A 12,579-nucleotide genomic window follows, 5' to 3' on the forward strand; every position below is an offset into this window, starting at 1 on the left:
GGTACCTACTCTTATTGTAAACAATAAAGTAGGTAGGTAGGTATCTTTTTATGTGCATATTATAGTCAAAAAAAATTCTCTGAGTTTTCAAGATAAAATTTACAATTATTTGTAGCAAAGTTACAACAGTCATAAACGGAAATCCGATTTCAAAATTTAAATTAGAAAATTATAATCTTTATAATCTCGGCTAAAGCGGCCGAAAAGCTCAAGATTCACAAATACAGGGGTCTTGGCCTACTTTCATGTCCTTTGGGGTTGGACCCTTGGCCCGTGAGGTCCCAATGCTCTACAGCTTTTTAAAGAGCTATCCAAAAGACTAGTCGACTTCACTGGCGACCGAAGAGCTGGCAGCTTTCTCGCGCAACGTATTAGCATTACAGCGGGAAAATGCTGCCAGCATCATCTGCACCATGCCAAAGGATCTCTCTCGGCTCGATTCGGAAAATGAATTAGATTTGTACTAGACTTCAACAAGTTACGATACGGATAATTTAAAGATATTTGTAAGATAGATATGTCAAATTTGACGTTTCCGCGATTCTGGAGGTCCTCTTGAACGATTTCGACAAGATATGACTTAGATATCCAAGTCACATCTAGTCGATATCTAATGTAGATCTAGTTGATCTCTAAATCGTCTCAAGATCTTGTGATTATCTCGAAATCCGAATAGGCCTGTCTTTCATTTTAGTTTTATTTGGGTTTTAGTATTTAGTTTTATTTTATATGTAAGTTCGTTTTTAATATCACAAATGTATTGTTATTCCTTTAATAAAAACTGTGATAATCTTTATTTAAAAAGTGAATTGTTTTAATCAGACACACCTTTGAAAGTTATTAATAAAAGAAAATTTACGATTTCAAGCACAAACGGCTCAATTCAGAGCTCCGTTACAAGAATAAAATCTTAATAAAAATTTTAGAATAGTAATTTTATCCAGATGCCAAAAGAAAAATTCAAATGAACACTCGACATTTTGCGTTTTTCGCGATTCTGAAATTGAAATGGCGCCGTCAAAATGTCTCCTAATTGGAATGTTTCTACGTCAGAATGTTCATTACCGAGTTTATTTGTACCGTTATTAAGTTCTGGTATTTTTCATTCTCATTCAAACGGCTGTCAATTAAGCTGATTGTTTTAAATTGTGCGGCTTTTTATAATTATACGTACTTACTATTAACTTGAGTCTAGTTCGGATTTAACAAACTTTTACGGTTTTGAATGGATTTCGATACGACCTGTACGGCTACCACCAGCTTTGACATTGAGATATTAGCTCGCGTCTACGTAAATTACTTTCTATACATCTCGCTAGCACTAATATGCGAGTACGAGCGAGATGCATAGAAAGTAAGTTACTTAGATATGAGTGAATATGTCAATGACAAAACTGGTGGTAGTGGTACTGGACGATTGTCTTGATAACTGGCGCGTATCTCACGCACGACTTTTACTTCATTTCACATGCATCATTTTTTAAGTTTATAATATCAAAATATAATAAAACAGTAACAAATTGTTTAATTCAAATCAGGCTCCTGGATATTAGCTCCACAAAGCTCACGAAAATGTCAATATTACACTTTAAACTCTCGTGTTTCGTACACATATTTAATTATACAAACGTGTCTACCGCGATATAATTTCATTGTTTTTACCTTAAATTCCGACGTTTCAGCTGAGTTACACCAGCTATGGCCACGGAAAGACTGACATTCCAGCAAATGTCAACGGAGATATTAATAAAACACCACTAAACTACCCAAAATTAGTATCGCGAAATTAGTATTAGTATATCGCGGTAGACCTGTTTGTGTAATTAAATATAACCTCAATATTATTATATATTATAATTCTTCATTAATTTGTCGACAAAATATTGTTTTTAGCTGTAGTTATGCTTAAATAAACGAAAAAGATAGTTTAAATAAATTTTTCTTTGTATTTTTGTAAAGTTCTTTAGTTGGATGGAAGCAGACTTAAGTAGCTTTTTTGTGCACTGGTACAGAAAGTGTTTACTTATACTTAGTCTAACAAAAAACAAACATTTAGTACTAATGGTTAAGATCCAACAGCAATGAAAAACGCTTTAGTGATTCTTAAACCGCCTTCGCTATTGTGTAAGTTTAATTTAAAATTTAGCAATTAAGACCTTGATTTAAAATCTTAAAAGTTACATAATGACGCGTCGTTATGAAAGAAAACGTTTTTTTAGAAACATTTTCTCGTCAATCGACAATAATCTCATTTCCATTTGCCACTGAGGCTATTACCGCAGTCAGTGCCGTATGTATATTACTTCCAAAATTGCAAATGCATATTTATCACGACGTTTTGTCCTTATTTAGAATTTTTCCTTGTTACAGAAAATGCCTTGAAAATGGAGGAACATAGCCAAGCGCTGCGACTCAATAAGATTCAACAGAAATATATAACTGGAATACGTAAACATGTATGTTAAGAAGTTTTATGAGAACATTAGAAGTGAGACAGTGAAGAAAAAAAGGCAACTGAAGATGGTACGTGAATTGAAAAGGATTGTTTAAGAGCAAGTAACGATGCAAAAAAGGAGTTCCAACGCAGTTTTGGATGAAATTTTGGGAGCGAAAATAAAACGAGCGATATAAAAGGTGGGTAATAAACGTAAATAATGGGGGCATGTATTCGACTCCGGGATATTGTTAAGGTGCGCTCTCTTATTGTATTATTCGTAAGAGGGAGCTGATGTGTGGATGTTAAAAAGCGATATAAAAGATACTAGAATATTTAAGTGGTGGATAAATATCACCTATAATTAATATAACCTCCAGCCGCCCACAGGCCTATAAAAAGGGTTCCCATCCCATGTTAGTTTAAAACTTTATTTTGACAAATCGAAGTTTCATTGACAATCGAGGATGTATGTTACTCATGCTACAGATGTATTTGGTATGATCTGATATCGATTATTTTACAATTCAAGTAAAAGCCAAAAGCAAAAAAAAATATTCAGTGACAATTAATATTTCAAAACGTCACAAAGTAAAAATTGACAAAAAAGAACGATTAAATCAAGATTGAAAATCTACCTGATGCATTTATTCATAGTGAAACTTAATTCATTACTTACAATTTTATTAATTAAACTGCAAGTAGCCGAAATTTAAAACGATTTAAAAGTCAGTATTTGCTCTTCCTTATTTATTAGTGCGAGGAAAATCGCCGTCAATAACAAACAACAAAACAAGTCAATAACAATTATTTAATTTCGAACGCCCTTCCTAACTACAGTACCGTTTTCAGACGACTGATGGCAAATGAAATCTTCCAAAACGTTAGCGCCAATGCTAGCGCCAACAATGTCACCGACGCCGGCGGCGATTCCGGCGTGTTCTTCAAGCTCCGCGTCAGCGTGCTGTTGCTCATCGTCATCATGGCGGTGCTTGGCAACATGCTTGTCATCGTCTCTGTTATGAGACATAGGTACGGTATCTTTCAAACTGGAGTCATCTTTAACAATATCATTATGATTTCAATGAGTGTCACTGATTACTATCATTAGTTTTTCACCTTAATTTGATAATAAAAGTGACTACCAATGTCACTTTTATTATCAATTATACTATTGCTAGCATTCTGTTTCATTATTATCGCTACGACTATTTATATAACCACCAATGTTACCGCTAACATTACTATTATCTTTAGTTTTAAATGCATTTTATTTATGCTTGCGAGTTTTAAATTCACCACCGTAATTATTTAAAAAAGAACACGTGCGTTCTCTCCTAGTAATTTATCTTCATCTCTCATTAAAGTCTTCAATTTAAAATCTTATATTTTTAACTAAAATTATATTTGTTTGTTTAATTATGTCACTGAAGAAGGCAGATTTTCTGAAATTATTTTCTTTACAGAAAACTACGCGTCATCACAAACTACTTCGTAGTGTCACTGGCCTTCGCTGACATCCTCGTAGCCATGGTGGTCATGCCATTCAACTTCAGCGTACAATTCTACGATGAATGGCGGTTCGGTTCCGTCATCTGCGATTTATGGAACTCTTCGGACGTCTACTTCACATCCACCTCGATATTGCATCTCTGTTGCATATCGGTCGATAGATACTACGCCATTGTAAAGCCTCTGAAATATCCAATCAAGATGACTAAAAAGGTAATTATTTGGTTGATTATTAGTTTGTTAGTGTTGTTTTGGTTTGCAGTAACGTTCATCATCATTATTTAATCTGTTTATAGAATTTGCATGATAAAATCTTTCACATTGAGTTCTAAACAACTTTTTTGAATATTAGGACATTATTTTGCCTTAAATGTAAATTTAATCTAGGCTAAAAGTGTAATATTTGAGAACATGAAAACCACAGTTGGGTGATTAGAGCTAAAGTTGAAAGATATTACTGTAGTTGTAGGTTTTAAAATAGTAGTGAGAATTTTCACACTGTACTATCCTTTACCAAAGTAATTTGAAAGCGAATGCACTTGGCAAAAGGACAAGTACGCCGTTGACCCAATTTGTACGAAATTTACTGGTCTAATTCCAACGCCATTACTTAGACAGCAATAATGATTTGTGCTTTGCTCCGCCGCTTTCTGGCCACAAATTGTATCTTAGTTAATATGATTTACTTGGTCTAGAACTGTGTTAGTTGAAAATTATATTCTCGACTCTATCCCTCTGGGTTGAGTTTATCTTCGTATAAAAATTTAACGAAATAAAGTAAAATGAGTTCTGTTGGAACCAAAATATTATGTTATTATATTAAAATCGGTACCTATTGAACATGTTCATAGGCGTTAATATATATTTTGTTTCTTTGATTTGGTTGCGGTTAGTTGCTTTATTGAAGGCATGCGGGGTGTTTATAATGGTGCATGGTAAAAAAAAATGACTTGTTTGCTTTGCGGTAAAAATAGTGCATGAAATATTTTATTTGTGGTATCATCAAGTAATGCATGCGGAGTAAGAAAAATGAAGCTGGATACTGTAAAGGGTATAGAAAAAGAACAAGAAAGTTCAAAACACTTTTTGCTTTCAGATGGCATTCGTCATGTTAGCAGCTACATGGCTAAGTCCAGTCACAATATCCTACGCCCCAATCTTTATGGGGTGGTACACAACGAAAAAACACTTAGACGAACGAGAACTTCCACAGAACGCCCATAAATGTGACTGGGTAGTCAATAAGCCATACGCCGTGATCTCTAGTTCGATATCCTTCTGGATACCTTGCACGATCATGATCTTCACGTATCTAGCAATATTCAAAGAAGCGAACAGACAGGAGAAGGCGCTGCATGCAAGAGCTGGCAACGCTATGCTTATGCACAGACATTCAAGAGAAGTCGGAGATAAAAATGGTGCTTTGCACATAAATGCAAACACACCAACCAAAGATAGGAATATACTAAAGATGAAGAGAGAGCATAAAGCAGCGAGAACATTAGGGATCATAATGGGAGCATTCATTCTCTGCTGGCTCCCATTCTTCTTATTCTACATAACTACAGCATTATGTACAACCTGCACATATCCAGAAGTGCTGACTGTTATCATGTTCTGGACTGGTTATTTTAATTCAGCGCTAAATCCAATCATTTACGCGTATTTCAACAGAGACTTTAGAAATGCTTTTAAGAATACTTTAGCGTGTGCGTTCTGCAGTTTTTGTAAAAGGAACGCATCGGATCTGGATGCCATGGAGAGGTTAGACCGGCGTGGTTCTGCAAACCTTAGGGTCCCTGCCGCTTCAAGACGGGCATCCGACCTGGCATCACTTTGAAAACCCAGAAACTCTAACGAGTCAAGTGTGTAACCCTAGTAGTCAACGAATGGCCAGTGTACTTAGATTAGTCGTGACTAATAGTTCAGTGAAAATGTGTATAGAACTTTAAAGTGTTTTAGTAAGGATAAGTAGGGAAATAGTAAAAGAAATTGTAGCATATTTTGTAAACTGTATGTATGTTATGGTTCTACTTGTCCTTTCTATATTGTTTAATTTAATTTGTAACTAACAATGCTTTAAATTAATCAGGTCTAACAATATCAGAAGTGGAATTTCAGATCGCGTAATTACTGACTGGAACTTAAATGTAATTAATTAATGGTCATTGTTCATTCTGAAGTGGACATCTTAATTAACGAGTTGTGTAATAACCAATAAAAAGAGACATGACTCTGTGTGACCTGATCTGTACAGCAAGTTTAACTTATTTTTAACTTTAATATTTATGTAAACAAATATATTTAAAGTGTGGATGCTGAAATAGGCTGATATATATTTTAGGGGCCTAATTCATTTGATTGAAAGCCAAAGTAAACATGTAAATATAAATTAAGATTAAACCAACATAAATATTTAAATTAAATGTTACATTTAGAACCGATGTAATTATAGGAATATAAAGTTTTGTATAAATATGACACTTAGAAAATAGCAAATTGAAATTATATTTAAAAATATAATAGTAAAAAACTAAAAATTAAAAAAGTAAAAGGAAAGAAGTATTTTAAACCGTAGATTATGGCATTGAATTTGAAGAACGTCAAAACAAAGGGAATAATTTTTGGATACAATTTAAAATTATCACTTTATTACAGTTTTAGAAAGTTAACCAAATTTTGTGTTAAGAAACCAAACTAGTCAGTTTTGATTTGTGTTAATTAGGTATAATATTAGGTAGACTATATGGTAGTAATTAAAACTACTGAATAATTCAGTTGAGTTTATATTGTTGAATAGTTCTGTTTTTGTACTTATCAATTTTTACTAAAGGTTTTTTTTTTTGCAATAAACATTGTGTCGATTTCTTTTGTTAAATTTTATTGCTTAAGCATCAATTTTTTTATGTTTTCTTTAAATCTAAAGATACTATTAAGTATTTTAAATAGTAAAAACAGAAATGTGAATAATAGAAGTAAGATTTTAGGATATAGGAGTAATGGTGTAGATATTAGTATTAATAATATAGTTACACAGTCGTTAGTTTTTAAAATTATTTTATTTTAACTTTAATAGGAAGATACGGTAAAGATATGGGGACAAATAACGCTTCAATAGAAAAAAAAACGATTTTTAAAATAATTATCGATGTGCTACAATTAACTTTTTAACAAATCCGTTAGATTTGGTGTGTCAGTGTTGTGTCGAAATAAATCTGTTTTAAAGTTAGTAGGGTTTTAAATAATAAAATGACTAACTTACTTATACTTATAGCAAATATTCTGTATCTTGGCTTCCCTTTTAACTTCATTTTCATTAAATAAAATTTATCTTATTTTCTTTTTGAATATTTAAATAATTTACAAAACAAAATGTCAAAGGCAGAAAAACAAAGGTTTGGGTGAGAGTTATTATTAAAATAAAGTTTTAGTGAAACATCTATTGTAATATTAAAAATGACCAAAGTCTGTAAAACAAATTATTTAATCTTGCTTTTTTTTATACAATGCCTTTTCTTCTAATTTTAAATACATTTTTAATAATACAGTTAAGAAACACTTTTCTGCAAAAAAATATTAACAGACATTGGTTTGATTCGAACTTAACGCATTTATTTGCCCTCTTAAAAAACGCTAATGTAAATTCAATGTGTCTTCCTTTTGAATAAGTAATTAAGGCTCAAAACTTACATAATTAAATAACTAATATAGAATTCTGAAATTAAAATTAGGTACATAACGAATTTTTAATAAATTTATTAATAGCCAAAATTTTAGCATCAATTGTAGTGCTGCGCCCAAACGTAATGTGTATTTTAGAAAATGAAGTATCATTGGAAATATTTATAGGAAATTTCCTAAAATAATAGGTAGGTAGGAACTATTTAGTAGTAAACCTTGTAACTTTTTGGTATGTCATTTTAAGAATTTCCAACCGTCACTGGTTCTCGCATTATAGTAAATTAAAAATGTCGCATATGGGCTGTAAATGTAAAAAAAAGTAATAATAAATGGTTGTGACTTCTTTAGATGTACTATGTTCTAACAAAAAATCATATCTCTGAAATCGTATTTTTGTTACGGAACTGGGTATTTATTTTCTACAAAATGACTAACAAATTTTAACATTCTCATATTTCATGTAACTTTAAATGACGTTTTGATTTATTATTAAAGCTGTGTTATGACACTTATGACCTTAAAGTTTCCGATAATATTCATAACTATATGAGTAATGTTTTAACATCTTGCAAATAATATTTAGTTTGACATTAAAATTTGGTTGATATCCGTCCAATATTTCTTGATAATTTCTATCTTTGTCTTCTAGCTTGATGTACTCAAACGATTATATAATATGTGTTAGCTTGGAGTATTTTGTAGTCAATGCATAAATGTGAAATTAATGTGTAAATATCTGTCAAATGGCATTACCATAGTTACTTATCATTTTTAATATTAGACGATTTTCATACAAATTAGTTGAATCCTTTAGCCTGGTTAACGATATAGATAAATGTTAACAACACAGCAATATTATAAATTTAAATACAATAATAGCATAAATTATATGGGTATCAACATTAAATAAAACATTAATGTTTCACATCGATAGTTCGTAAAAAATATATTCATTTTATCATTGTGTATTGCAATATTCCTTTTAATAGATACATATACAAGTAGTCCGCGCACAAAATTCGAGGAAACTTGCGAGGGACGCCTTAACATCTGTGGCCCCACACTCAGTGCACTCCGTGGCGCCCTCAGTATGAAAACCCTCGCAACTTGTGCGTAAACTGCATGTAGTACTGGAGAAGTAAGCGATTTTTTCAAACGTTTTCCTTTTATTTAAACTGTACTTTTTCTAACCAATTTAATATAACTGTGTGTTTAAGTTACGACTGCAGCGTGATGCTTTATTTATTTAGTTTTAATGGTTATTCATATATTCATTAAGTATTTCTGTTACATCCTATTTTGGACTGTGATAGCCTAGAATGTTAAAAGTCGATAAATAGTTTATCAGTTTTGTAATAGTATTATTACTTAGGAGCAAACACATACAAAGTAATATTTATCATATATTTGAAATGTATTGACTCTCTAATGAATATTTATAATATTAATCATCCAAAGATGAATTTAAATATTTATTAGTTGTACATATTCCCTTAGTTGCAGATGTTAAATTATTGATTTTAAATATTGTATTTGTAATTGCTGGAGGGAAATAAAACAATGTTATTTCACTTGTTTAATAAACAGATGAAAGGAGTGGTATAGCCATTAGGTATGTTACCTAATAACGTGCGTGTAATCAAATGCTTTTTGCAAAATAAATGACGATTTCTTTCGTATATAATATGTTGTTGTTTGATTTACATAATGTCATCATCCTGAAAAGTCTACGTAGAGTTACAGTTATCACACATAGGCGATTTTTTACATTATGTAATAGTAGATTGTTAACCAAGGGATGAAATGGTACCTTTCACTAGAGTTAAACAGTCATATTTTCATTTTGAATACGAGGAAAATATAATATGTACATGTGTATTAAAAAAACATGACTAAGTACAATTTTTATAGTATTTCTTGAAGATACTTTCAATAAAAAAATGATATATTTTTCTTACACACACATATATTTTATTAATAACAAAAAGTTATTATGCATAATAAATGCCAATGTGTGGTAACCGGTGTTCAATAAACCAAGAGCCCCATTCAAATTTGACAACTTGTCATGCTTTTGATCTTATCCAGTTCAAAAACTAAACAAGCTGTTACAATTTGGATCGGGCTCTGGTATTACGCTAAATGATTCATCTGAAAGGTATGTAACAGTGAGCGAATAATGAAGCTCTATAATGGACGGCAAATACATAAAATTGTTACCAGGCCCCAATTTCACCACGGTGACAGGTGCGACAATTGTAAAATCACTGTTGCTGACGTCACAGGCATCCATGGGCTACGGTTACCACTTACCATCGGGCGGGCCGTATTCCTGTTTGCCACCATCATTGTATTATTTAAAAAAGCTTTATTATATCGGAAAAAACAGATATTTCTTTTGCGAAGTTTCTGACAATTGTCAAGATTTAGAAGAATTGACAGGTAATGAGGTATATGTCGGAATTTCGTGACAATTGTAGTGTTTCTTGTGACAATTGTCATAAACTTAGCAAGAGAAATATCTGTTTTTTTCCGATATAATAAAGTTTTTTTTAATAAAACAATGATGGTGGCAAACAGGAATACGGCCCGCCCGATGGTAAGCGGTAACCGTAGCCCATGGATGCCTGTGACGTCAGCAAACGTGATGATTTACAATTGTCGCACCTGTCACCGTGGTGAAATTGTTACCAGGTGTACCTATGAAAAAGTCAAAATGGAATGACAATCTAAGTAGGTACCTAATACAATTCATAGGGCGATTGTGCACTACAATGAATTTTACTGTCCGGCAGTCTGAGTTTTCATGGTCCGATATGGCATGAAAAAAACGGATGATTGGCTTGTGCACTTGTCCTTCTTTTTACTCGCAGGTGCGGCGCAGTGGCATGAAAAAAACGGATGATTGGCTTGTGCACTTGTCCGTCTTTTTACTTGCAGGTGCGGCGCAGTGGCATGAAACACACACCCCCCCTAGCCCGCCCCCGCCCGGCCAAGTCATGAATAATACTAATTCCAGACGCAGTGCACAAGAATAAACACGTTTTTCATAGCTATCATCTCGGACCGGAAAAAAACGGTCCGGAATGGGGAAAAGTAAAATGTCGGACGGTAAAATTACGTGTAGTGCACAAGCTACTATATATATTTAATGGCGTGCCATGTCGGACCGTAAAAACTCGGACTGCCGGACAGTAAAATTCATTGTAGTGCACAATCGCCCATATTCCACCATCTTCATTATAGAATAATAATAAAAATCTCTTCACCTACCGTAAAACCATCACATACAACAACTATAGCCTTCAAGTTCAATGATTAATTAATTACGATCAATACATCAATACCAATCATCTTTTTGGTCTTTTTTGAGTTTTTTTTATTCTATTTCTTTAAAAAAATAGCCTTTGAAAGCAGTGGCGGCGCGTATAGATTGTTCGTAGGCAAGCCGTAGCTAAGTTGCCCTTCCTTTTCTTCATAAGTTTAAAGAGAATGGTCAAAGAGCCTGAATATCAGACAAGCCGATGAGAATCGAGTTCTATGGACGCTCCGTCACTGTTAGAAAGTCGCAGCATTAAAATAAAAATTACGCCTCTGAACGAAGATATTTCCAATTAATTTTCAACCATATCTGGAAGCTTTTGAACTATACAGTGGGGTAGTTTTACGGTACCTTTTAGTTTTATCATTAGTCTACATCTAGTAAAACCATTACTTCCAGATGGCTTTCATCATGTTAGCAGCGACCTGGCTCAGCCCGGTCACCATCTCCTACGCCCCCATCTTCACTGGCTACTACACCACCGCCGAACACGCCCAATCCAGAGAAAACAACACCAACACCTGCGACTGGGTCGTCAACAAGCCTTACGCTGTCATCTCCAGCTCTGTCTCCTTCTGGATCCCTTGTACCATCATGATCTTTACTTATGTTGCTATCTTTCGAGAAGCCAACAGACAGGAGAAAGCTATTGCTGGACATACAAGACTAATGCAAAGACATTCAAGAGACATTAAAGACAAAAATATCTTGAATATGAAGAGGGAATACAAAGCAGCAAGGACTTTAGGAATCATCATGGGAGCGTTCATTATATGCTGGCTGCCATTTTTTCTATTCTACGTTTCAACATCTTTATGCGACACTTGCAAATATCCGGAGGTTATCAATCCTATAATGTTCTGGACGGGTTATTTCAATTCGGTGCTTAATCCTCTTATTTATGCGTATTTTAATAAGGAGTTTAGGAGTGCTTTTAAGAATACTTTGGCCTGTGCTTTTTGTAGTTATTGTAAGAAAGATGCGTTGGATTTGGATGCTCAAGAGCGTTTGGATCGACAAGGCTCTAATCATACGAGGATGTCAAGTTCTATACGAAGAATAGATTCAGACGTTTGAAATTGGAAATGAAATAGCAGAATTTCAAGCACACTGAGAAAAAAGATTTTTTTTTCTTTAAAATAAAATCAGTGAGGCCGTACAGTAGATTTAGGTAGGTATTTAAACTGTTTAAGTATCAGCTTCACAGAAGGTCGTTGTTATTTTGGAACTGTTGAAGATTGTTTGGTGATTGGTGCGCATCTCAAATACGATCATTACGCGTACCAATAAGCGTGAGAGTTTTTCAAGGTCGTACGAAAATTATATCAAAACCGTGACAAATTGTTAAATCAGAATTGGGTTCCTGAGTTTTTAACGTAGTTTAAATTCTCAGTAGGGAGGTAAATTCGTACATAGTTAAGTAACAATGGGTAAAGACCATAATTACCGTAGAACGGGGTGACTTTGGAAAATTTGGGGTTACTTTGATATATTTAAAACGGCCATAGAATTACCATTATTCATTATTTACTGAAAATGTTCCTGTAACTAGTTAGATTACTATATATACTACTATATATATTCACCTACTGTAAAAAAATCGCATAAAAATATATTATGGCTTAAAAAC

General features: G+C 33.2%; 1 protein-coding gene across 2 annotated transcripts in view; it reads left to right on the forward strand.

Annotated features, from left to right (window-relative positions):
- The window catches only part of LOC134801036 (octopamine receptor beta-2R-like), a 247,043-nt gene extending 235,003 nt beyond the window's left edge, over positions 1-12,040 (forward strand). The window contains exons 4-7 of one of the 2 annotated variants that reach the window (XM_063773549.1): positions 2,371-2,634; positions 3,287-3,466; positions 3,901-4,159; positions 11,349-12,040. In XM_063773549.1, the coding sequence (XP_063629619.1) occupies positions 3,294-3,466; positions 3,901-4,159; positions 11,349-12,026 (1,110 nt within the window). In that variant the 5' untranslated portion in view covers positions 2,371-2,634; positions 3,287-3,293 and the 3' untranslated portion in view covers positions 12,027-12,040. Of the gene's footprint in view, positions 1-2,370; positions 2,635-3,286; positions 3,467-3,900; positions 4,160-5,042; positions 6,461-11,348 lie in introns of those variants that run through there. The other variant, XM_063773548.1, reaches the window with a different exon arrangement.
- The last annotated feature ends 539 nt before the right edge of the window (positions 12,041-12,579 follow it).

Source organism: Cydia splendana, chromosome 21 (assembly GCF_910591565.1).
Source record: "Cydia splendana chromosome 21, ilCydSple1.2, whole genome shotgun sequence".
Classification (NCBI taxonomy): Eukaryota; Metazoa; Arthropoda; class Insecta; order Lepidoptera; family Tortricidae; genus Cydia; species Cydia splendana.